Source organism: Leptosomus discolor, chromosome 13 (genome assembly GCF_034619465.1).
Source record: "Leptosomus discolor isolate bLepDis1 chromosome 13, bLepDis1.hap2, whole genome shotgun sequence".
Taxonomy (NCBI): Eukaryota; Metazoa; Chordata; class Aves; order Leptosomiformes; family Leptosomidae; genus Leptosomus; species Leptosomus discolor.
In genome coordinates, this window is record NC_141403.1 from 22,078,231 (window position 1) to 22,104,857 (window position 26,627).

Here is a 26,627-nt window from a genome sequence, read left to right on the forward strand (position 1 = left end):
GAAGCGGGCAGCAATGCGGAGCTTTGCTTTGGCGCCAGGATCTCCCCACGGAGATCAACACACCTTCCCATTAAGAACGGTTCCAAGTGGTAGGCTTACAGGAGACAATCTTTGCAGTGTTTGAGGTCACTGCGAACTCAGGAGAGAAACTTTTTGTGGATGAAGGCACTGCGACGTGTTTGGCATCTCTATAAAGCAACAGACTCAGGAAAGCTATTGCCCAACAGCAATACTCTCCTGACCATACGGGCACAGTGCGCTGAAGACCTCTTCATTAAATTCCAGCAGGAGCTACAGCGCCCAGGACATCTGCGCACCCGACACCTCCCCAATGGACGCACCGGGAGCTTTCTGTGCCGTGAAGCTGCAAACCGCCGGCACGGTGCCCCACGCGCCTGCCCGACCCTCGCCGAGGCCTTCGGTCTGGTCCCTTCAGACGTTCTGGTGCGAGGGGCTCCCCCGAGCACGGTGTTCTCACCGCTCTGTCACACGGGGAGGACACAAACGTCAAGGGAAAAAACCCCGAACCCCGGAGTTGGGCCCTGCTGGCAGACAAGGCTTTTCCTCCATTTCATGCGCCGCTTCTGCCCGCCGAGGCCGTGAGACCTGAGGGCCGACCCCCACCGCCCCCACCTGCCCGCCGCCCTGCGGCATTACGGTTTCTTTGGCGCCTAAAGGAACGGGACGGCGCGGCTCAACCCCCGCCCCCCCAGCGCCGGGTCGCCCCGCTGCCCTGCCTACCGCCGTGAGGGCGGGCGGCTCCGTGAGGGCGGGCGCGGCGCTCACCTGCCCGCCCCGCCGCGCCGCGGCCGCGGGCGGTGGGCGGCGGCCGGGAGGCGGCGGCGATGGCGGCGGCCGACCCGCCGGGCGCCGGGGACCTCTCGCAGCTGGTGAGCGCGGGGCCGGCGGTGGCGGGGAGCGGGGCGGGTTCGGGGGCGGCCTCGCCGCGGGGCTCCGCTTAGGGCGGGCGCGCCTGCCCCGCACCGGGGCGGCCCGCAGCCCCTCGGCGGCTCCCGCCGAGCGGGGAGGGGCGGGAGGGCGGCGGAGGGGCGCGGGGGAGAAGGCCCGGGGCTGGCTGGGCCCGGGGCTGGCTGGGCCCGCAGCCGCCCCCCCCCCGCCTCGCGTGCCCGGGGCTGCGGCCTTCGGCTGTCGCTGGTTTTTCCCCCCGCAGGCGGAAAACCTGCTGCAGGAGCTGCAGGAGAAGTTTCAGGCTCTGACGGAGAAGATAACGCTGAGAAATATCCTCTGGGAGGCGGGAGGGAGCGGGGGGGGGGGGGGGCGGTGTCGAGGGGGTTCGCCTTTTGCCGCCGTCCCCCAACCCCGAATGGAGCCGCAGCGGCTGGCGTTGAACAGCTGTGATGTGCACACAGCTGACTTGCCACCTAAGCCCCTTTATTTTTCCTTTAACAAGAAGGAAATCCTGAAAAAGGCCTTATAAAAGCGGCATGAGCTCCCAGCGAGCTGGTCTCTGTGTGGCAATTCTTGCTTTCAAGTAAAATAAGCGTCTAATTATGCGTAAAGATTCTGAAGGTACGCTAAAAAAGCAACCGTCTTCCAAAATTCCCCTGAAATCAGCATAGTGTTGGCTAAACCCAGCTGTTCCCTTCCCAAGCATGGGAAGGTGGGCCCCCCAAAACCAGAAATTAAGACCTGAAGGGGCTCAGAGCTTTCTCACCGATGTACTTGGAAAAACTACCTCTGCTTTCTGACACTGCAAACTTATGTTTTTCCATTTTGTTCTGAAACCTGGCCTTTCAGGGAGCTGCTGCTATAGTGTGAGAACGTTTTAGGAGCACTCATACTCTGATTGTGTAGCTTGGCTGTATGGTATCACCTAAAGTAGTTCCTTGGAAAGAAAACAATCTCTTACACAGAAAATACTCCCGTTCGCTCATGGGCATACGGGAAGGCATTTCAAAATGCTACGAACTTGAACACTTCTCTGTAATAATACAACCTTGTCTGTGCTTCATCTTGCATTAACAATGAATAAGAGGCTGAGACACCTGGAAGAAAGCTGCTTGCTTTTCTCACAGAAGAAAACAAGTATAAAAATGTTGAATTCTTACTTATTTATACATTATCTTTAACTTTTTACTGGAAGAAATGGGCGAGCGCATTGATGACCTTGAGAAGCATGTTGCTGACCTGATGACGGAGGCTGGGATAGAAAACACCAATAAAGAGTCATGAGTAAAGAAACTTAAGTTTTACTGTATTTTACGTATTTCCACTTAGTTTTGAACTATGGGCAGCACCTAGCATGAAAATACTGTTTACATTATTTATCATACCTGTATTTACTTGGATTTTAACTGTACTGAGATTTTTTTAAAAAATATTTTAAATTACCTTGGATTTCCTTTTGCCAAGAGCCAAAGAACACTACCCCTTTTCCAAAACGGCAGCTCGCTGCATCTGCTCCAGCCGAGCGCCTCAGACAAGGACAGCGCAAGCTACTCCCAGATAGGCAAAGCGAGCTGCTTGTACCAGAAGGCGGGTGGCAGAGAGCGCGGCTGCCCACCCCTCCTGTCCCTCACGGACCCTAGCCGAGGCGGCCGAGGAGCCTCACTGGCACGGGCCTACGTACGGCTGCTGGTGAACCTGGCTCAGGGCACCCCTGGAGTACGTTCACCCCGACACGGTGGCAGCTCGTCCTTGCAGCAGTAAGATGGGGGATGAAGGAGCGAGGGTAACTTTAGTGTTGCTGTCAAACGCTCGGCAATATAACATCCTGCTAGTTCAGGATTGTGTGCGCCATTTTGCGTTGCTGTCTGTTGCAAACGCCCCCTCAGTCGGTGTTCTCGGTGTTTAGGAGACAGCGTTGCTTCCGTGTTCGGCGAGTGATGTCTTCTTCCTGCTGCGGCATGCTTCCCCACTCCAACCGGGACACGGCAGTTACTGTCGCTCAGACTGCTTACCCGCTGAACGGCAGGAATGCCCGCAAATGCGTTTCATTCAGGCATCTGTTCGTCCTGATGCCTTTTTCACGATAAGCGATGAAACCATTTAGAAAGGCAGTCCATGAAGATATATTTAACTCTACCGAGATCTTCCTGGTTTTATGCTGAGTCACATTTGTGAATAATTAAACCACTAACCTACTTACTGCTTCCCTGCAGCACTGGGGGGAGGATGTGCTCTACAAAGATGAAGGGAGAACAGCACCGCGCTGAATCTGGGAGTTTACAGTCAGCGTCACCGGTCACAAAAACGTGTCAGCGAAAACAAACACACTTGCATCATGTCACGATAGGATCTCAATTTTTTTTTTAAGCTATTGCCCCAGGAAAAAAGTAGAGAGCTGGGTTTAGTCATCGAAATGAGACACCGTATCTCCTGTAATTGGGCAAGTTTTGGGCAAGGCAAAACCTCTGTTTTGGATAGAAAACTGTAACCTATACAGTGAACTAACCCAGTCACAAACTTTTTCAGTGTATGAAAATGTATTTAATTTATTTTAATATTAAAATTTTCACAATATTTCTTTGTTGCCTTTTTAACTTCAATGTTCTCAGAATAACAAGATCCTTCTGTGGCAAAACTTTTCCATTTGCACGTGCCATTCTGGTGCTTCTTTTAGTGTTTTACACTACAAAATGCACCTTCTCTTCTTTGATGTTAGTGCAGCGGTGCCTTTGCAAAACATCCTGGGTCCAATGAATATCAACTGTCCCAACTAAGCGAAATGGCAGCCTTTGCACAGAGCACAGCTATTACTCTTCACCAAAGCTGTGCAAGTAACGCCATCCCAGTGCGCAGTGTGCCAGTTTCAGTTCTTTAACATCAGGCCGTTTGAGGAAAGAGCCTCTTTTAAAGACTTTTGAGCTTGGTAAGGACCTGGAGTTACCAAAGATCCTGAACCAGACATGGCAGAGGCAAAGAAAACAGGACGTCAGCACTAATGTTAAGGTTCTCATACACCAAAACACTCGCGCTTTTTGCAGGAAAAGATTTTGTTTGAAACTTCACGGGAACCTCTTACACCAAACGCAGAAGTCAAAGCACCGCCAGGTCAATAGGCTACCTCAGCTCATGGAGGAGAACTGCCTTTTAGACTTTGGCAGGTGTTGATACTTGGCATCTATTACAGTGGTCATTAATATCAAGAAATCATTCTAATCAATGCTCTAATTGGTGTAGATTTGCAAGCAATGTCCAGCTGGGGGCAAGGCTTATGCACCAGAGGACCAGCTGGAGGAGGCACAGGCCAGCAGAACCTCACGAAGTTCACATGCGAGCGCCAAGCCCAGCTCCAGGACAGGGCAAGCTGTGTGAGGCTGGCCAGCAGCAGGGTCTGGTGGCCGAGGCGTCAGTGGGATGCCCCGGCCACAAAGGCTGCAGCCACGGGCTGCTCAGCTCGGCACACGCGGAGCCAGCAGGTCACCGCCCGCCCTTCAGCTCCTGCGAGAGCACACCTGGAATAACGCGTCAGCGCGGGGGCTCCCCAGTTCCCGAAACACGTTGTTACGAGGGAGTTAAACCAGAGACCCGCCAAGATGTTGTGGAGGGCTGAGAGGGTTTCTGGTAGTTCAGCCGTAAGACAAGACAGCGGCTTCTTGCTGGCAACAACTGCCCCACAGCAGAGCACGGGAACAGTTCAGCTCTTGCTGGAGGCGTTCCCCAGGAGAGAGTAAACAGGCACAAGCTGGAACATGGGGAATTCCAGCCAGACGCAAGGAACACTGCAGCTACGAGGGTGCTCGAGCTCCAAAGTAAGCTTTCCAAGAGGCTGAGGAATCTCCACCCTTAGAGATCCTCAATGCTGGACAGTCCCGGGCAACCTGATCAAGTGGGACCTACTTTGACTGGGAGATTGGTGGTCCCTTCCAACAGAAGTGACTCCATAATTAATAACCACTATAAACCAGATTAACTTAACTAAAATATTGGGACCCTGTGTTTTACTTTCTGGACTCATTCTAAATCCTCTAAAACACACTTGATGCTACAAAAGCACATTTGGGTTCATCTTGTGACTAACGGGCCCAAACATACAGGTACAGTCTGGCTTTTTTTTCTTAATCCCATAATCAGTCAAACCCCCCCAAACAAAACCCGCCCCGTACTGCCAGCTCCATTACCACAAAACAAAAGTTGTGGGCAAGGCAAAGGGAACCTTCAGAAGCCACGCACCGTGGAACCCCATCCAAGTCTCACGAGTACATCTGCAAAAGGTCAGCTGAAAGACAGCATGGCTCATCCTTTCTTCAGCTGTTGGCGGCGCAGCCAGCTCCAGGACTGCCCTCACCCCCCTCTGGCACTGCAGAATCACCCAGTACCCAGAGTCACTACTGCACGTATAATCACCATGAAAAAGGAGTCAAGCGTGTGTGGGGGGGGGAGATGTGCACAAAGGCACAGAAGATGTGTTTTCTGAGTTCTGCTAAACACTAATGAATGCACCTTAGCGTTTAATTCCTGTTTTCGGTGGATACAAGAGACCAAGATACCAGGCAAGGACATCCTGACGGAAGCGATAAGCCTTCGTCTTCGACATCATGACTTTGCATCCCATTACATTTGTTTTCGTTCTCAAATTTAATTAGCTAAAGAAAATTAAGGTGAATGAGTGGAACTCACTTTATTATTTTAAAAAAAGCTATAGTATAGTTTTCCCAGATATTTGTGTAACAAAAGCAGACAAAACCAGTTGAAATTTTTTCTGCAAACAGGCTTTTTGTGTACAAAAATACATAATACCAAAAGGACAGCACAGAGTGAAGTCTTTAAAAACTAAAACTAAAAAACAACCCAAAACTCAGCTACAGCATTACTGCAGTCAGACAGTTCCAGGCCTCGTGTCTTCTGCTTTTCCAAATGGACTTCAGACCTTTTAAATAATTCAAAATATGCTCGAAGTTGAAGGATTTGTATGTTTGGGGTTTTTTTCCTTTTAATGTATATATATGTACACACATACACAAGAATAAATTTAAATGGATGTAGGGTAAAAAAAAAAAAAGGCAGCCCCCAAGAAATGTCAGTATCTGTATTTAGTGGAATAATCTTTTGGCGATACCACCAAACCTCGGCCTTTGCGGGCTCCTCTATAAACAGTTTCTATAATGTCAATCATCTCCTGCTTATCTTCCATTGCCCAGTTGATCTTGTTGTTATTACCTGTACCTAAGTCAATCATGATGTGTTTGTTCCTTTGAAGGGAAAGAAAAAAAAACAAAACAACAAAACCAGAGAAGTTAACATGGTGCTATAATTCAGACAGAAACTGTAGAACCCCCACAAGAATGCTCTGTAGGACTGCGAAGCAGCCCTTGTAACACAAGCAGGCTTGTAAAATAAGCCTCAAAGAACGAGCATCCACTCTGTCACTCACGTTGACATTTTACCTCCTGTTTCTAAAGCCAGAACAAAGCCTGCAAACACGCCCCCCAGCCTGCTGCTCTGTGCAATTACCCTTCAGCGTACTCCTCGTTGTTTAGCTTTCTTTCCCACTATGCCGAACACCAGAGAGTTCCACGCTTGTCAGGAGCACATTTTACCTCATCAATGTAGATGCCTTAGCTCCAAAACCCCTTAATACTCTGGGTCTATCTTTACAGCAAGCTTACTGCTGTATTACTGCGGTGGTCTACACAGGGAGTTTCAGATTTAAAACTAAATCCAATCGATAATAAAACGCAGTTTTCACTATCACTAATACCAAAACGCTTTTACTAGGCTAACTGGAAAGCAAGCCCTTCCCCTATTTACTCAGTTTACTCTCCTGTAGAGCACTGAAAATACGCACCAGCACGTCGATAGGCATTTAGAAATAATCCTCTGAGACACCGTATTTGACCCGCAAAGCATCGAACTGAGCTACGTTCTAGAACCATCAGGTACCTGAAGAAAAACATGACGGTACAGGGATCGTACAACTCGTACATCTTGTTGAAGTCTGGTACTTCAGTGATATCCACAAGATAAATAACGGCAAAGTTTTTTACCTAAACAGAAGAACACAGGAGATACAAAAGCAATATATATTACCAAGCCTTTGATTATTTGCATTACTGATTAAAAGACATAAGCTTTCATTATTGCAACACTGACTATATAAAGTCATAGTAAACAGACTTGCCATTATGTTTAACCACAGCCACCAATTAACACAGAGGATATTTTTACATAGAGCCAAGATGCTCATTTCACACCCAGGACCAACTGCAGAGATACCGTGCTAAGCCACTGTCCAGAGAAGCAAGTGCCATTCGTACGCAGCTGAGACTCAGGGACAGGCACCGCTCCCGCCAAGGGCAGGAGCTCCTCACTCTGCCGCCGGCACTGGCTGCTTACAGCCTTCGGGAAATTAATGATCTAAAATGCCCCGGCGCCTGCCTCCAAGCATTTTTTTTCCCCTCTAAACCATCTATTTGTTTAACAAAGCTCATTAAATGAAAACAAAACTGATAATTTAATAATAAAAACTGATAGGTTTTTTTCCAAGGTGTAAAGCTCAAACACATGTGCTTAAAAATTCAATTGATGATGAAAGAAAAGACCTTGATGAGAAGCTACTGTCTGGGCAACTCTGGTAGAACAGGTTTCATTTTGCAGAGTTACCGAGTTAAATGCACAGGAATCCCTCCCCTTTAACGTCACAGTTAATGTACTTCATTCCTGGATGAAAGCCGTGCCATGTTTCTGTTTCCCAGATGTAGCATATATGACCTGAAGCAGAACTGGGGGAAGCTGTAGTTTCTAAACTTAGCTCGTACACACGTAGTACAAATTACACACATTAAAATATAAGTCAGCTGGCACCTGAATTACAGAACCCTTTACTTGGAATTCATGCGTTACACCATGAACACACCCCCTTGCCTCCCATCCTTACTTACACACAACCACCATTCCAGTCCTTCCCCTCTGACCACACAAAATTACCAGCCTGAGGTAACACATGGTCTATGATTTATGACAACCTTGCTGTTGGCCACAGGACTTCCCACTTGCTAATTTTGCTATCAAATGCCTGGAAATGCTGACAAGTATAATTTCTGTTTGTTGTAAAGATGTTTTATTTTAGTCCACAAACCAGGGTTAGACTGTACCAGAACTTCATAGCTGGCGTGCCTGTACTCAAACACCCTGGCAGGCACTTCAACTGAGAAAGCGGGGAGATGCTCGTTCACAAAAACCAGCAGCACACAGTAACGAAATTTTGATGGACTTCTGCTTCAAGAGAGTGTCTACATTACAAAAAATAATCACGCTTCAAGGATGTAAATAAGTATTAGTAGCAAATAGAGTAAAATCTCTTCTGGAGTGAAACAGCATTTAAATAGGTTTTACTGTGCCTTTATGGAGCCAGTTACAACCCTGGACTCTGTCAATAATCTAACGAAAACAACCCTCTGAAGCCGTGTTCCAAAACAGCCTCGAAAACCCAGGTTCGTCGTAATATCAGACTCCCACGCCCCCTGAAGTGACCGTGCATGCCCATTTCCATTTTATACACAAGATTTCTAAGAAACTTAGTGGGATGATCAGAGCCAACAATTCAGCTGAGAAGTGAGAAGTTACTCCCTGGTTAGCCTTAGGAAGCAAAAGATAGTTGGTTTGAGGTTTTTTGGTGGCGGTTTTTTGTTTACTTTGTTTTGGTTTTTAAAAAAAAAAAACCCAACCACCTGAAAAGCCATTTTCTTTTGGTCCTATAATGTCTCTGGGTGGGGAAATTTCTATAATGCATTTGGCAATTCTGACGAACTAAACATCATCTTTGAACAATAATTTAGAGATTAGAAAAGGATTTTAAGCTAAACCAAGCATTAATATAACATCCTTAGGACCTGCTTTGTCATGGAAAAATTAGTCCAAGGAGACTATATGCCGCACCAGAAGACGACTACAAAAGCACTTCCAAACCAAAATTTTACTTCCAAGAACTGTGTACCCCACATAGCAGTGGAACAACAGAACCTGTAGTTTTCCATTACGTACACGTAATTGAGCTGAGCCACTGCAGAACCAGAAATGCTTGCCACTAGCAGTGAACAGCAACAGCCTAAGATTTTAGAAAAGAGAACCAGACTATTCAAGTCTTACTTAAATCTTACTCAAAAGGACTGGATCATTCAAATCGCCTTTGGACAGCATATATGGAAGTTACCACCGTAATCCAAGCGTCTCATACATTAACCGAATCTTCCTTCTCTCCTGACAACCGAAGCACAGCTCCCTGCTTTTATAGAGGGGAAACTGATGGCAGTCGCCTCCTCAAGAACGTGTCTGAGGTCTAAAGCAGAGCTCGAACCTAGATACTGACTCTCAAATTGGAATTCAGAACTTTCTCTACTTGGCTCTACTCTTTCCCCCTTGCCTTCTAATGTCAAGTCTGACAAGATTACCAGTCTCAAACCACGTCGCTCACAAGTGCATTTGAATGGCTTTATCTCTGACACGCTGTGACTTCCTTTACCCACCTTTCAGTCCAAAACTTTCTCTGTCTTACCAGGCCACCGTAGCTGCTGTCCATGGGGACAGGATGGAGTAGGCACTAAAAGCCAAAGAGCAGCGTGGATTCAAAAGTTTATCAGACTTACTTTCAGCGACTGGGCTTCAATTTTGGTGGTTTGCTTTTTGTGGGGGTTTGTTGTTGTTGTTGTTGGGGGGTTTTTTGGTTTGGTTTTGTTTTTCTTCTTAATTACTGCAGCCCCACAGATTAGCCTACATCACTCCACAGGCATATACAAAACCCAAGAGAACATTACAGCCTAGCCACAGTTACAGGCTCTTTTAATACTTCACAGAACTGTATCTGCTTGGGTGGACTGCTGTTAAATCTTCTAACAGAACAGCTCAGGACTGTAGAGCAGAGGAATCTATAGGACCCTTAATGCCAGGTACAGATTCTGTATCCTGTCTTGATCAAGACCACACACCTGCTGGTAAATAGGAAACACAGATGAAGGAAAAAAAATCAGATGCCAGATGAAATGAATCTCATTTGTCCTCCAAAGTTCTCCCTCCTGACTTTAACAAAGTCCTTCAAAAAGAATGAATGCATTCCTACAGCACGAGATCACCACAGAAACACGATCCAGGAATCACGATACAAAGAATGGCAACAATCATGAAGTTTCTTTACATTTCTGTTACGGGTAAGTAATAATTTTTTTTTTGGTTAAGATTTCCACTCCCTTGAAGAAGCAAAACTCACAGCCATACGTTACCTTATGGCCCAAAGTGCACACAGCAAATACCTAAGGAAATCTGAGACAAGAGCTAAGATTCCATCTTCTCATCTTCCTAACCCGTTTCTAGACAATGTTTTTCACATTTAGATGTCTTGATGGACAAGGAAATCACAAGGAAAAAACTACAGGAACTGAGACCAGCTCTTGCGACACATCAGTCCCGTCGAGGGCGGCTGGCGGGCTGGCATTACTGACCTGCAAGGGGCTGCAAACACAGTCAGCACTAACTTGGAAGTCTGTACTGTCAATAATTGTTTGATTTTTTTTTTCTTGCTAATTATGCTGTAAAATTAGCTGATAAATTGAGAGGAAAAAAAAAAAAAAAAAGAGAAAGACATTATCTGCTGAGCGCAGCACTTACCGCTAGCAATTCCGACAACTCCAGACATGAGTACATGGATTGGCTGCGCTCAGCTTTAGTTACAAACACCAGTAACTTTAATACCAATATAGGTTTTTATAGCTTCCTCTTTCCCTGCCCCCCTTTCTTTTTCCTCTCTCACTTCTCATGTAACCTGCACAGACAGGCAGAGGCACAAATAGTGTTTGAGCAAAAGCCACAGCTATTCACATGCCTGATTACAGTTAAATAAACGCAAAACATTTGAGCAATCCTCCCTAAACCCACATTGACCCAATACAACCTATTGGTTAAAGTGACCTGGTTTCACAAGAGGTTATCTGATTCACAACATTCAGTCCAAGATAAATCATGAGTTTAAAGTATTTCTTTAAAAAGCAGTATTAAAGTAATTTAGCAGCCAAAGCCCTGTATTTCAAGGGATGGGGTTTTAGAATTGTAAGCCTCCTTCTAAAAAAAGTGTATTTTTAAAATAGGTGTTCTAGAGGAATTTTGTAAAGCCCAGTTCCTAGACGTTTGGTTGAAACCCTGACAAAGCAAACCCCTACATCTTACAATTACCATTTGTTCTGAAACTGTGGAACTTTGTCTAACACTGGGGGAAAACAAAAAGTCAACTCTTAAGCGGAGTACGTTTCAGTGAAAAAAACATGCTTTGTATATTCATACAGCAGTCATCTAGTTTCTTTTCCCCCATAAGGGTTCAAATTGAAAAAATCCTATTTTTCCATTATAAAGTACACAAAAATATCACTGCTACCCCAAAACAAGCTGCAGGCTAGAAGAATATTGCACCATGGTAACAAATGCAAAACATGGCTACGTTTGCTTCCCACGTTGCCCGCAATCCCATTAACATCCTGTGTTATTCTCTAGGATAAACACCTGTACAATTGGAACTTTTACTCACTCTTTAAAACAGCAGAGATCCAGACATGGCTTGTAAGCAAGAGGATGAGGAAGGATCTCCCCCTTTAATTTGCCATTTCTGCAGAGGGAGATTTTTAAATAAGAAGTTACATTGTTCTTTCTTCCCCCAGTCACGCCTCACTGCCGATACCTTCGCCAAATTGCCAAGCACCCTGCCAGGGGTTGATCCTAACAGTCCCCAAGCGTGAGGCACTCCCGCCACCTTAAACACACAACCACCGAGTTAAACCACGGCGCCACTCCTCGCTGTATCCTCTTGTTCCTTAACGCCTGGCTGTCCGTACAGATCCTTCCCTGCAGGGGCTCTAGGGACAGAAGTTCCTTTCCTGAAGGGTCACACAGGGACAGTCACACCGCGGAAGGGACTCGGCATCGAGTCACGCGGTACGCACACAATTTTGCCTGAAGACAGCTGACCCCCCTTTTCCTACCCAAATTACCATTTCTGGTTCAGATGTTTTCTGCTTCATCTTCTGTGTGGTGCAGTTAAAGAAAAGCTTTCCATTTTCTACACCTATCACTATGCCAAACCTTTACCCAACACAGGAAAAGGTAAATTCTAGCTGACTGGGTATGTTAATGGCCTCATCTTCCTTCAGGATTTGTTTCCTAAGCAAATGTCACCAGGCATTCGGTTCCCATCTGAAAACAGCCTCGCAGTTTAGCTCCTAAAATTGAATTCATCCCCTGCAACAACTCCACGGGAACGCCATCTGCCCCCGCGAACGGCATCACTGACGGATGGATTATCAACAGGCAGCGACGGCGACCTCAGACCTCGCCACGCCCTTCTCACCCCATGAAACACCATGAACACCGGGGCAGCCGGTGCCTTTAGGGGACACTCATCACGACAGCCAACCCAACCGCTCCCCTGCTGCCTCCTCAAGCAGGAGCACGGCTCCAGAAGCCCCGCCGGGGCCGGCCGCAGCCTCGGCCCAGCCGCGGCTCACCTTCTCCGCGATGCTGTACAGCACCTCGTCCATCTTCATGCACGTCGGGTCCCAGTCGTGCCCGAAGCGGATGACCACGACTCGGTCCTCTTCCGAGAGGATGGCCTGGTCCACCTGCCAGCCGTTGTGCAGGTGCGGCAACATGTACGACATCCTGGCGGCCGGGCGGCGGGCCTGCGGGACGACAGCAACCCCGGGAGATGACAGCCCGGCCCGCCGCCGCCGCCGCCGCCGCCGCCCCCCCCCCCCGGCACATCCCCACATCCCACATCCCCCCCGCCCGCCCGCCCCATCCCGTTAGTGGCGCAGCGGTGCCGCCGCCCCGCCGGGCGCCAGGACCGACCCCCTCCCCCGACCCCCCCGCACCCCGTGGGCGTCCTTCTCTCGGAGAAACGGGGCCACACGGCCGCGGCGCGGGAGGAAGCGGAAGTGAGGCAATACGCCAGCACGGCCGGGCAACGCACTCCTGCCCTGCGGAGGGGAGGGGCGTTCCCGCAGTGGGCGGGGCAGAGCGCACCGAAGGGGGGCGGGGAAGGGGGCGGGGAGGCCGCTTGGGCCATACCAAGTGTGAAGGCAGGCGGGGAGGGGAAGGAAGAGCGGCTCGGAGCGTACCAAGCCGGCGAGGGGGGCCGAGGTAGCAGCGGCGCCGGCCGGGGGTGACCTGGCGGCCGTGGCAGAGCCCCCGCCCTGGCGGGGCAGGGGTTAAAGCCGGGGCCCGCGGCCGCCGGCGCGGGGGGGTCACCGGGGGAGGAGCGGGTGTGGCGGCCCGGAGCGGGAGCGGGAGCGGGGAGCTGCCTGGGCGGGCTGTGCGGGCTGTGCGGGGGCTCCTCGGAGGGAAACGGGCCGCGGCTGGTTCTTTGGCAGTTATTCAGGTAATTTCGTTTTCTTCTGTGGAGAAGTTAGTGGGAGGAATTTATTCTGGATGTTGCTATTAACTTATTTAAAACAGAGCTGGGAAAAATGATGTAGGTTTATTTTGCTGTGGTTTGACACAGAAGTACCAGTCAACGGATCTGCAGGTAGTGAGTCAAGCCCCGCACAAGACAGACAGCTCCAGTCGGCACCGAAGTTGATGGGTAAAGGTCCTCCTTTCTGTTCGCCTGCTTGTCCTGGTCTGAGTCACGTTGTCCAAGGCTTCTCTGCAGCGCGAGGACCAAAACTTAGTACACGTACATTATGTCAAGGTGTTACATGTGGTTGTAGGCGTGTACGTACCTGGAAGCAGATAATCTTAGGTAAAGAGAAAAGTGAGGAGAGTCAGGTCTAAAAAAAACAAAACAAAAAGAAAGAGGGTTAGCAATCCTGCAGGTGATACTGTTAGCCCACAAACTGTGTCCAGCACCCAGTGAGCAATTGTCCCGTTGCACTCATTAGGTTTCCGGGTAGGTGAATCTTTTGTATCCTCCCTTCTAAAAGGGGTTTTCCTTTGCTTGGCAAAGGTAGCGAGTTAATAACCCTCTTTGGTCGGTAGGTTGGCAGCAATAAAGCACTTTGTTAGTCATATTTCACAGATTGGATAACAGTCATATTTTACAGATCGGATAAAGGTAATGTTTCACAGATCAGGTAAAGGTAAGGCGTTCCCTAATTTTATCTAATAATATGGAGTGAGAAAAAAAAAGAGTGAAAAAGAGAAAGAAAGGAGGAAGAAAGAAAGAGAGAAAGAAATATCACCACTCCTGAGGTCCAGCGATGTCTTGCAGGTCCAGTCTGATCTTTGGTTCTTCGGTAGCGGGTGCACACCCATGTCTTGGTTATTGGTATTTTTATTGTCCCTTTGTATTAATATTCATGAGTCCTGGTCACGTTATCCCCTCCTCTTCTTGCTTTCCATGCTATTTAGGACTCAGGCGCAGTATACAACATTTTGGGGGCTCCAAGGGGGTTTGGTCCACTATAGATAAGGGAAAGGGCCTCCCCAAGTCCAGCAACACCCCTCTTCTGTAGGGTTTGTCCGTTTGGATAGGGGAGGTTGGGTAGCCACTCCAACTGCAGCCCCCTTATCGATCACCCCAACCAAAGTTTCTGAAGGAGAACACCGCTCCACCTTCCCACCTCCGAGGAGGGAGCACGGCTCCACCTTCGCAGGGCTTGTTCCCTCCCTGGAGCAGGCTGTACTGAAAGGCATGCTGGTTTTAGGGCAGATACATAAAACATGCACTGTAAAACAGCTTTGTTCAACACATACATAAAATCTGCAAAACAGGTTGTTTAAGGCAAAAAATCAGACAGTCCTTCACAGCAATATGTGCCAATACACGCCCAGAGCAGAGGGATGTTATTTCGTGTCTGTGCAGAGCTGGGTGCTCAGTGATAATTCCCCAAAGCTAGCAGGCCTCCTTGGTCCGCTTTACTGTTTATACACACTTTTACTTCAGTATTCCCTGCCTTGGACACCTCCCAGCTGTTATGGAGTTGGTTAGTAATTTGCATACAATTACGTAACTTCGTTATTCCACATGCTCAGAGGGTCAGGGTCTCTTTTGGGCAGGGTATTCTAATTAAGGGGTGTATTTTTAGTATTGCAATGAGGGTAGTTCTTCTAAGGGCACTATTATCTGTTGTTACGCTGACTCCTCCAAAACTAAGCATAAACGAAATTGGCCTTTTGGGCAGGATGTTGTTCTTTTGCCAGTCTTTCAGTTACTGTTCAAGGCAGGCGTTGCTGGGACAGTGACTGACTTGCCTTAGCTGGCCAGGCACAGACCGCCTGGGCCCTCAGGCAGAACACAGCGGGCCGGCTGTCTGTGAACCTGACCTGACGAGCAGGACTATTGGCATTACACATTACATACGGATCTAATCTTTTCAATATTAAGACTACAATATAGTCCAAACCCAAGATTTTCATATCCTTAACAGGTTTACATTTAGCAGACTGGACAAGACATCTGATAGCTGAATAATTATGTTCAGGAGCAAAGCACTCAGTCTGTTGAAACCAATTCACTTGATGTCTGGACAGTCAAATTTGGCTTACAAATGTATTCATCCAGCTATTGCCTCTCATGGATGTCACTGTCACAGAAGTACGGATTACAGACAGAGGTGCAAGACATACCCAGTAAGTGCTTCTCAGACCAAGGTTGGTAGCTGGAGAGCCCCCTTCCCTCTGCAAGGTTCCTTTGGGTGGTTTTAATTTACTGCTATCAATATAATTTGTTAAGGTGGTGCCTGGTACCAGCAGAAGTCCAGCTCTTGAACCAAAGCTGCAGCCTGTTAATGGTTCACGCCTGCATCAAACAGGGCTGAAATTGTGGCGGACTCAGCATGTCCACACTAGTGAAAATACTAATTACATACGACGAGCCTGTTTCTAGTGCACCAGCTGGGCTGTTTAAAGCCAAACCAGCTCTCCCTGTGCTGCGCTGTGGCTTCGTCATGGATCCCCTCTCTGCTGGTGAAGTTTAGGAAGCACTTCCAAAATCAATGCGGGGCTGACTGACCTTCATGTGTGGTGTATTGTGGTGGAGGAGGAAGAGGTGATGAAGCAAATGGTGTAACACAGTGTTGCCTTACTGGCATCTGCCCGTCAGTTGATCATACCTGGTGCCCAGTTTTCTACCACTGAACGGCACAAGGTGTAATTGCCATCCAGTCTGAGCGTGTTGCTGCAGGAACAGCAGGTTTGATCATCAAGAAGCTGGACAACGCTGTCGCAATATAACATCAAATCTTGTCTTTTATTCTACGAGTCATTCATTCCGGAGGACAAATCTAGTTTATCCTTCTAAGGTCACGTTGTGTGATACTCCAAGAAATATACAGACTACAGCTGGGGAGATTTGCACAGTTTTCACAACCATATGGGGCTGGCAGGGTTCAAGATACTTCAGTTGGCAAGAAATAGGTTAGATATATTTAAGAATGCGGTATTCCTTTGCAGTACAGTTGCACTATTCATCTCATTGCTTTGTTTGCTGCTGTTCAGAACTGGTCAGTGTGACCAGAGACACTGTGGATGGTGAACTGCAGACCCGTCCTACCACAGAGGCCCCTTCTAGCCCTTGTAGAGCACCAGACTGGAGCTGAGGCAGAAATGCAGGTCACAGCCAGGATAAAGCAGTATCGCTGGTGTCGAGATTGTAAACATTTAATAGATGCAGTTGGCACGAGTCTGAGTTTGCTCAGGACAAGGGTAAATACGATTTGAGAGAAACTTCCCATCTGCATTGACGCCTTTTTGCCACAGGATTGAAATCTGGTTACTGACTGTGAGGGGGCTGAAGCAGCAGGGAATCTCTGCCCAGCATGGTGTGCCCAGAATAAATCCGCATACGGCTGTGGAAAATTGTTCTGGTTCAGTTAGCACAGTACCAGGTTTCCTGGACACAGAATGGGATAGAGACCTGAAGTGAGTGGAGCACAGCGGACAGGGTTGTAGGAGATGAGGCATGGCTGTCGTTAAGACATGCAGTGGATCTTCGGCTACCAGTTTTGTCAGTAAGGGCTGCCTCTCTTGAGGCATGTGGCTGGCTGTGGAGCCCCTGGCTGGAGCCCCAGCCCAGGGACCGGGCTCAAAACTGTCTGGGCAGGGGAAACGTTCTACTATCACCTCTAGTGCTCTTCCCCACTGGTTCAGCGTATAGGCACGGGTGTGCTAAATTTTGTGTGAGGTAAGTTGAGGTAGCAGCTGTCCAAGGATGGCCCTTCATCATGCCCATTTGTTAGCCCTAAACCATTCCTGACAGATGTTTGTCAGACCCACCTGAGCCTCAGAGCCTCCCTGTGGCTTCACCGGCCATCATCGGTAGGCAGGAAGCTTTGAGTCACTCTCCAGCGGCCTCTGTTTCATGCCACTGCTTATAGAAACAAATCTGCAAATAAGGTTGAGAATCTACCAGATTTGTATGAAATCAAGATCGATTCAGGACTAAAATGAAACTATTTGAGAAGAACACCTTGTAGGACTGGATTTAGATCTAAGGGGGTGGATATTCCTTGGTGTTATAGTCTGAATCAGCACTTAAAGAAAATACTGGCAGGTTGTCTAACGTACCGTGCTAGTACCAAGTGACTGTGGAGTTATCCTGTATCATTAAAATACTGTTGAGTTCCATCAGTTTCCTGTTTTACAGATGTGACTTTAAATTATCATAAATCATCGCTCTTTTAAGGGTGTTCTCCTAAACAAAGGAGTATTTCTTTTGTTCCCCTATTGCAGGTCATGGCAGAACAAGAGTTGCCAGGTGTTTTGATTCTGGACATAGGAGGATCTCATGGTGTGCTAGAAAACCTTGCAGCCCTTTTGAAGAAACACTTTCGCGTGATCACCATGAGGGAACTTCTTGAAAACAAAAAAGAAATGAGCAAAAAAATCCAATCTGTTTTCGTGTTTGAGTGCAGGCCAACTATTGACCGGGAGCTTCTAGAAAGCCTGCCTAATTTAAAGGTAATTGGAAATTCTGGGGTTGGAGTCGATCACTTAGACTTGAAAATGATTTCTAACTTTGGCGTAAAAGTGACCAACACCCCCCATGCCGTGGCGGACTCAACAGCAGACATAGGAATGGCCTTGATGCTGGCCTCTGCCAGAAGACTAGTGGAAGGTAATGTTTTAAATTTTCCTGGGTCTTAGCTGCTTCTTTGGCATATTTCACTTTTGCTATGATACAGATGATCTGTCCGAATCAATATTTGGGATGCTTTTATGGGGAAAAAATTTCCGAGAACTCCATTTTTAGAGGCCTCTGCTTTTCCTGTGTCCCGCTTCTTTTTTAAGGCAGCAGTGACAAGAGTAAGGCCTAAATTACGCACTTTAAGGTCACTGTTTGGAATAGTGTCTGGGGCTTAATTCTCCTCTGGCTGTGGTTTGTTTACAGCTGTAAAAACTGAATACAAAACACGTCCAAATCAAATGTCACCACGTCTCCGTTTCTCCTTGCACCAAGTGTTAGGAGCTACAGGAAGGTACAAAGCATTAATTAAACTCTTTGGGGTTTTCCTGCTTCTGTGAAGAATTTGTCTAAACCAACAGGTTGTATTTCCAGAAGAGCATCAGCATTATTATTGAAATAGCTGATAATCGTTTTGACAAAGTTATTCCAAACAGTACCACCAACATTAGTCTGTGTCTTCGTGTCCTGAAAGGTAGCTCTTTTCCCCACAGGCCCTTGCTACACAACTCCTTTCAGGGGAAGCAGAGTGTCAGCAGAGGCTGTCACAAGAAGTTGCCTCTGTCTTCAAGGACTGATTGTCTTTCTGTCACTACTGCTCCACCCCTGAGCATGAAATAATACCTCTTTCCTCATGATATTTTCTCATGATTGCATCTTGCTGGACTTCTGATTCTTTGTATAATACCTCGTAGAGATCCCTGGCTGAGTTGGAATTTGCAACCCTCACTCCCACTCAAGCAATGGGGCTGCTCTGGGTTGTGATCCAGGAGAGAAATGATGAGATTTACCACAGCTAAAAACCAGTGGAGTCAATGCTTGCAGGGTGATAAGTGTCAAAGAAGCTATTTTTGAACTTCCAAGAACATACTGCAGCTGTGGAAGAGGAGGCCATTCCCCCCAGCACAGTACCCACCCGGGAGCCTCCCTGTGTTACTGGCTCCAGCCCTGGCTGTAGGGAATGGCATCACTCAGGCCCGTCTATAAACTGGTCAAAATTAGGATGGGTTTTAAGGGGTGCTCCAGAGACCCACTGCTGTGATGGTGAGAACCTTTTTCTTTCCCCGAAACCTACGTTTATGGTCGGTTTTGTACCCATTTAGCATGTATTTACATCCAGGCTGCCAGATTGCGGTTTCTCCAGACACCAAGCATTTTGCTGTTGACTGGCTGGGAGTAGAAGTGACCAGAGCGACGCTTGGGATCATTGGGATGGGCAGCATTGGGTACAAAGTGGCTCAGAGAGCCAGAGCCTTTGACATGAGGATCCTCTACCATAACAGGAACCGGAGGTAAAACTGTCTGGTTTCTGCACGAGTCGGGGGCAATGGTGGAAACCACCACTCTGCTCTGTGTCCCGGCTCTTCCTAGGCACTTGTGGCAGTTGTAAGCAGCCTGAGGAGCACCAGCGTGCCACTGCTCCCTCGCTTTGGCTCCCTGCTGCTCCCCTTGGGAAGCAGCTCCCCCTCGCCTCCTCTGCTCGCGCTGCCCTGGCGAGCCGCCCGCAGTTTGGAACAAGGGCCGTGTAAGCGTACTGAAGATGTTGTGCAAGCAAACCAGGCCTTGTGCCCTCATCGTGTCCCCTGTCCTGCCAGACTCTTCTTGGCTTCTGGCAGCACCCCGGCTCACCCAGCCGGTGACCCCTCTCCACAGCCCAACCAGATCACTCAGCACACTGGCACCATTGCCAGTGGTCTTAACTTCTCTTAGTTTTATAGTTCCCTCTCTTGCAGTCTTCACTTCCCCTTCATTCCTTTTCCACCCCAAGTCATTACTCGCCTGCCAGGCAAGGAGAGACCCTACAGGGGTTGGCATAGACGCATGAGAGAAGAGTGGGGTCGGACTGCATCCCCAACCTCCAGTGCCCAACACCGCCTACGTGCTCTGCTTTCACACATCCATCCCTCCCTCAGTGTCCCACCGCTCCTCTAGCCTCTTGCTCCCTCAAGCCCCCATCCTTCCTGCCTCCCTTCCACCATCTGGACCTATCAATGTCTTTTCCTTTACCTTGGCCTCAAACCTCTCGGTCTCTGTGCTGTTCCAGATCTCTCCTTGGGTTGACTGATTGTTAAAGCCAGTTAGAAATAGTTGTGTCAGTTTGGGGGTGTGGTCATTTTTCCTTCAGAAGAAAGGAGGAGGAAGAGGCAGTTGGTGCCCACTACTGTGAGAAGATGGAAGACTTGCTGCAGCAATCCGATTTTGTGATGTTGGTTGTGAACCTGACTCCCGAGACTCACAAACTGATTGGGAAAAAGGAGCTGGGGCTGATGAAACCCACAGCAACTCTGGTAAACATCAGCCGAGGTAGGACGATCTCAAAGCACTGTTTGTGGCTCCACAGTTAGGGTTGTGTTCTGCTGATTATGTTGACGTTCCCCGCTCGGACCTCTGTCTGTGGTATCCCCCTATTGCTTGAGTCGTGAAGTAGCTGGCAGTCTACAAATGAGTAACTTGGCACGGATCAGATACTATGTGTTCAAAGGTCCTGTGCAATTTAGGGGTGCTCAGCAGATGTTCTGTTCTCTTTAGCCTTATCCTAAGGACAGCTTTTTCTTGTGGAAGTAACTGAAAGGTCTGTCATCACCGAGGATGAATAGGGTACAAGGAAAAACTTGTTTCATTTGGAACAGCTACGCAGAAAAGAAACCACACACGGGATTACAGATCTGTTGGCACTGCATAAGCATATGAGAGAGATTATAGTTTCAGTAAACAAAGCAGAGATGAAAGAGTGGAAAGCTTGAACAGATTAAATGATTAATCTATAAAAATACAGGAAGTCAGTGTCAAAATGAGGAAAAGACTGAAACCAGTCACATCCCTGCAAAAGCCTTATGCAGTGGACCATAATCCTCCTCTAATTAAAGATTAAAAATAAACTCTCTGTTTTTTTTGGTTAATAGTTATTAGAAGGTCCTGTAATTTTTCTCAGTAGACCCTTGAGACCTTTCCCCCTCCCCAGGTAAAACATGTTCATTAGCTCATCACGGCAGCAAGATTTCATGTCAATGCAGGTGCAGTTATTGACCAAGACGCATTAGTAGAAGCTCTCCAGAGTAAGGTTATTAGGGCTGCCGCCCTGGACGTGACGTACCCTGAGCCTCTGCCAAGGTAAAGAAACCTGGTTTCTGTTCTATTAATCTGAAATGTTTTAAGCTGTGGGCGAAAGCACGCTCGCAACCTCGGTCTCCGTGAGGAGCCTCTCTCACTGTTGAAGGGCAGAACCTCAGCCTGTCTCGCAGAACCGTAAATAAATGACAAACTATTCGCCCTTCCCACGTCTGTCAGTTCTTTGCCAGCCTGACCGGCAAGGCAACGAGACCAACAGAGAGGAAGAACTGGGTTAGCCAGCTTCCCACGGCTCTCTGCTGGGTCTGTGCTTGTGGCCCTTTTATCTCAACGTGCCGTTGCTGTTCCCTGAGGTTGGGTTCTCAACGACCAGCGTGAGGTAGCTGACGAGTACATTCCCTGGGTAATACGGTCTGTTCTTTCTGTTTCTTACAGAGATCATCCCTTATTAAAATTAAATAACATCGTCATAACCCCTCACATTGGAACCGCAACAGTCCAAGCTATCCGTATGATGGCAGAGGAAGCAGTAGCAAATATGCTGGCTGTTCTCAATGGCCAGCCCGTTCCAAGTGAAGTGTTTCCCAAATGACGTGTGCCAGACTATCTCCTGTGTATGGGAAGGCATTATTTCTTACAGCACCACGTTTAGACTAAAAAAAAGCAACCTGTTCCTGCGCTGCCTTTGTTGGCGTGATACTGCAAAGCTGTTGTCTCACTAGACTGGATCTGTACTGTGATTTACAATTCTGAAAAATAAAGCGGACCTGATGAAAGGGATTTGTTTGCTGATTTTAAACTGAGCAGTTATGCACTTTGATATCTTCAGTCCATTATTTCAACGATTACCTGTGTTCTGTTCCCAGTACTTGCTGCTACACAATGATAAGCAAGTACACCGAGCGGCTTGTGTAACACTCTCAAATATATTAAAGGTGAATTGAGCATTAATTTCCTGCAGAAATTTGACTATATCGTGAAACGGCCAATATTTTTCACCCAATATGGCAATATTCTCTTTTTATACCAAAACACTGAAGAAAGCAGACTCCTTTGAAATGATCATAGGCCTAAGGTTTTCCTATGTAAGAAGAGCTCTGCTTTATCTAGGTGTTAAATCAAAGCAAAGCCAGTCATTGAAAAAGTATTTAGGATTTTCCTGAGAGGATCCTTTGAAAACTAAAGTAAATCCCAAGAGACAAAAATGATGCTTTTATCTTGACTAGCCCTGAAGCAATGGTAGATCTACCACAGAAATCACACAGGTGAGGGCACAACCTAGAGCAAAATTACTGATCAGTCCTAACTTGCAGCCCAAGGCCAGGTTTTTCTTGCATTCTCTTTCCTATGAGCAAGCAACAAAGTCAGAAAATTCAGTGAAATGTTTGTCATCTCCATAAAATCAGGAAGCCTTTCCATTATTCTGTGGTATGGTTGGGCTTCTTGAAGGGGTGGTAAGATGAAGTTTTAGCACAGGAAGTGCCGACAGCCCAAGAGTTAGGCATCCAGATGCAAACAGTGAAATACCACTAATGAGACAACAGCAAAGATTGCTGTAGAGGATTCCAAGATCCCCAGCCTGCAGCGCTGCTGGGGTTGGTGTGACCCAAGGGCAGGACCTGCCACTTGGCCTTGTTGAACCTCACACAGTTGGCCTTGGCCCAGCGATCCAGCCTGTCCAGATCCCTCTGCAGAGCCTTCCTGCCCTCCAGCAGATCAACACTGCCACCCAATTCAGTGTCACCTGCAAACGGACTGAGGGAGCACTCCATCCCTTCGTGGAGATTATTGATAAGTATGTTAAACAGGAGTGGCCCTGGCACTGACCCCTGGGGAACACCCTGTGTGACCGTCCGCCAGCAGGACTTAACCCCACTGATCACCACTCTCTGGGCCCGGCCGTCCAGCCAGTGTTTTACCCAGCAGAGCATGTGCTCACCCAAGCCATGAGCAGCCCATTTCTTCACTGGAATTCCATGGGAAACAGTGTTGAAGGCTTTACGGAGATCGAGGTAAACAATATCCACTGCCTTTCCCTCATCCATCCGGTGGGTCATCTTGTCACAGAAGGAGATCAGGTTCGTTAAGCAGGGCCTGCCTTTCATAAACCCATGCTGACTGGGCCCGATCACCTGGCTGTTCTGTAAACGACTTGTGATGGCACCCAAGAGGATCTGCTCCACCACCTTCCCTGGCACCACAGTCAGACTAACAGGTCTGTACTTTCCTGGATCCTCCTTCCGGCCTTTCTTGTAGATGGGTGTCATGTTTGCTATTCTTCAGTCCACTGGGACCTCCCAGTTAGCCAGGAGTTCTGGTAGATGATGGAAAGAGGCTTGGTGAGCACATCCGCCAACTCTTTCCATACTCCTGGATGTAGCCCATCCGGCCCCACAGACTTGTGTGCATCTAAGTGCTGCAGTAGGTCACTGACCACTTCCTCTTCCATTGTGAAGGCAACATTCTGCCCCTGCTCCCTCTCCTCCAGCTCAAGGGGCTGGGTGTCTGGGGAACAACTGGTTCTACTGCTAAAGACTGCAGCAAAGGCAGCATTGAGCACCTCAGCCTTTTCCTCATCTTTTGTCACGGTGTCTCCCTCTCTATCTAGTAAAGGAGGAAGACTGTCCCCAGCCCTCCTGTTGTTGTTGATGCATTTATAGAAACATTTTTATTGTCCTTAACAGCTCTGGCTAGTTTAAGTTCTAATTGGGCTTTGGCTCTCCTAATTGTCTCCCTGCAGAGCCTCACTACTTCTTCATAGTCCTCATGAGAGACCTGCCCCCTCTTCCAAAAGTCTCAAATTCTCCTTCTGTTCCTGTGGTCATGCCAAAGGTTCCTATTCAGCCAGGCCAGTCTTCTTCCCCTCCGACTTGTTTTTCAGCGCATGGGGACAGCCTGCTCCTACGCCTTTAAGACTTCCTTCTCGAAGTATGTCCAGCCTTCCCGGACACCTTTACCCTTCAGGGCTGCCTCCCAAGTGACTTGACAATCAGTCTCCTGAACAGGCCAAAGTCTGCCCTCCAGAAGGCCAAGACAGCAGTTTTACTGACCCCCCTCCTTACTGCCCCAAGGATTGAAAACTCTAGCATTTCACGGTCGCTATGCCCAAGACGGCCTCCAGCCTTTACTTCCCCCCCCCAAGATCTTCTCTGTTCACAAGGAGCAGGTCCAGGAGAGCACCCTCCCTGCTTGGCTCCCTTACCAGCTGTGTCAGGAAGTTCTCTTCCACACACTCCAGGAATCTCTGGGACTGTTCTCTCTCTGCTGTATTGTATTTCCAGCAGATATCTGGAAAATTAAAGTCCCCCACAAGGGGAGTAGCGATTGTGAAACTTCTCCCAACTGCTTATAAAATATTCCATCCACCTCTTCATCCTGGTTGGGTGGTCTGTAAGAGATTCCCACCAGGATATCAGCCTTGTTTGCCTTTCCTCTGATTCTTACCCATAGTGACTTGACCCTATCATCACTGTCATTAATTTATGTGCATTCATATGTCTCCCTAATACAGAGGGCCACCCCACCACCTCTTCTTCCTCGCCTATCCCTTCTGAGCAGCTGGTAGCCATTGGTTGCAGGGCTCCACTTGTGGGAGTCATCCCACCAGGTTTCCATGATGACAGCTATATCATAGTTTTCTTGCTGCAGAATGGTCTCCAGCTCCTCCTGCTTGTTGACCATGCTGTGTGCATTAGTATAGGTGCACTTCAGCCAAGCTATGGACCCTGCCTCCATTTTGGGAGGAGAAGTTCTAATTCCTACCTGACCATTCTCAGCCTCTTCCATGGTCACTAACTTATCATCAAGCCTAGTGTTTTTGGGTCACCATCCCCCACCTCCACTGAGATGTCAGCCTGAAAGAACACACCAGCGCACCGACCCACGAGCACCGATATGCCACATCCAGTCTCCTCTCTGGCAAGCCTGGTTTCATTCCTGTCCCCCCCTCGAAGCTAGTTTAAAGCTCTTTCTATAAGCCCTGCTAATTCTGGTCCTTTTCCCTCTTTGAGACTAGAGGGAAGGCTGGGTGTCTTATGGTCAAACCCATGGTCAAAGAACCCAAAGTTCTGCTGGTGACACCAGGCTCAAAGCCAAGAATTCGTCTGATGGCTCTTCCTGACAAAACCCTCATCGCTCCCTGCAATTGGAGGGATAGAGGAGAACACCACTTGTGCTCCCGATCCCTCAACCAGCTGACCCAGGGCCCTGAAGTCTCTTTTCACGGCCCGTGGACTTCTTGATTTAAGTTCACCACTACCTACTTGAAAAATTAATAACAGGTAGTAATCTGAGGGAAGAACCGGGGTAGGAAGTTTTCTTTTACGTCCTTGACCCTGGCCCCAGGGAGGCAGCAGAATTCCCTCAGAAGTGGGTCCGGTCGCCAATAGGGCCTTCCCTTCCCTAGTAGATCCCTTTCTGTAATAGAAAACTAACAGCACACTGCAGCGCTGTGTAATGCAGCTTAGCAGGCTGCAGGGGGGCCTGTCAGGTGCTCCGCAAATTCAGTCTCCTTAGGACACGGCAGGGCACTGGTGCAGCGCTCTCATCTCAACCAGACTTAGCTGATGGTACCTCCGCACTCAGCTCTACTCTGTGGCGTTCCGTGTCCTGGTAATTCAACCAGCTCTTCAGTCACTGAAAATATAGATAGCTTCTGTCTGGCCTCTTCTGTCACCTGTGTTGCTGTACAGCTACATCTCCTATAGAGGTATCTTGTCTCCTGAACCATAGCTTGAAAATTAGATGTGCAAGTTACGCAAGCTGTCTGATCCTCTCCACATCTAAGCACTCAACACACCCATTTTCTTGACGTTTGATGTGTATGTCCTGGATTTTTGCTTAAAAAAGAGTAACATTCCTTTGACTATTACTTTTTTTGGCTCTTCTGACAAATCGCTCCTTCATTTTGTTCCTTCAAATTCGTTAATTTGATGCACAAAGGGAAACACTACCATGTCGTCCCTCCAAAGTTTTTTTACCTTCACAACTAAAATGTGGTAGACCTCCTTCCTGGGTTCACAGCAAGGGTGACTTGTGTCTCTGCGAGAGGCTTTACAATGGTCCTTTGATCTCAGGTACTGCCACGTGAGCAGTAAGTTAAAAGATCACCCCTTGCATCTTGTCAGCAAACTTGGAAGCAGTTGCTGGGAAAGAGGGAGGGTGCAAGCATTTTATGGTTCGTTGGTTTTTTAAAGAAGAAAATTCAAGTCGACTTAACTAAGAATCCAGTTAATATGCTGTAACTCCATCTTGCTCTAGTTGATGAGGTTTTGCATTAAAGTTGAACTGTCTGACCTTGAAATCCACGTAAGCAAATGATACCCAAACATCATCACCAGGATAACAAGAACAATTTATGATTTTATATAATTACTGCAGCATTTTATTATACTTTGTCTTTTCGTTAGTCATTTTATAGAAGATTTGGTGTTACACTTGACTGCCTTAATGTCCAGCATATCGAACTATGTCTGGTAGAATCCAAGACGACACAATT

The 26,627-nt window shown here is 47.9% G+C and overlaps 2 protein-coding genes across 4 annotated transcripts; one reads left to right on the top strand and one right to left on the bottom strand.

The window, feature by feature from the left end:
* Positions 1-5,977: 5,977 nt before the first annotated feature.
* Positions 5,978-12,843, bottom strand: TXNL4A (thioredoxin like 4A). Of its 2 annotated transcripts, none has more exons than XM_086472540.1 (4): positions 12,813-12,843; positions 12,447-12,620; positions 6,847-6,950; positions 5,978-6,155 (listed from the first exon to the last, which is right to left on the bottom strand). In XM_086472540.1, the coding sequence occupies exons 2-4, from the start codon at positions 12,597-12,599 to the stop codon at positions 5,984-5,986; spliced, it is 429 nt and encodes a 142-aa protein (XP_086328666.1). In that variant the 5' UTR covers positions 12,600-12,620; positions 12,813-12,843; the 3' UTR covers positions 5,978-5,983. The 2 variants fall into 2 exon arrangements, with proteins under 2 accessions (XP_086328666.1, XP_086328667.1); XM_086472541.1 differs by having other exon boundaries at positions 6,117-6,155; positions 6,752-6,950.
* A 445-nt stretch (positions 12,844-13,288) lies between these two features.
* On the top strand, positions 13,289-21,910 carry LOC104340996 (uncharacterized). Of its 2 annotated transcripts, none has more exons than XM_009950391.2 (6): positions 13,289-13,318; positions 17,611-17,995; positions 19,182-19,353; positions 20,187-20,365; positions 21,076-21,172; positions 21,566-21,910. In XM_009950391.2, the coding sequence occupies exons 2-6, from the start codon at positions 17,614-17,616 to the stop codon at positions 21,720-21,722; spliced, it is 987 nt and encodes a 328-aa protein (XP_009948693.1). In that variant the 5' UTR covers positions 13,289-13,318; positions 17,611-17,613; the 3' UTR covers positions 21,723-21,910. The 2 variants fall into 2 exon arrangements, with proteins under 2 accessions (XP_009948693.1, XP_086328735.1); XM_086472609.1 differs by lacking the exon at positions 13,289-13,318 and adding an exon at positions 15,355-15,531.
* Positions 21,911-26,627: the final 4,717 nt, after the last annotated feature.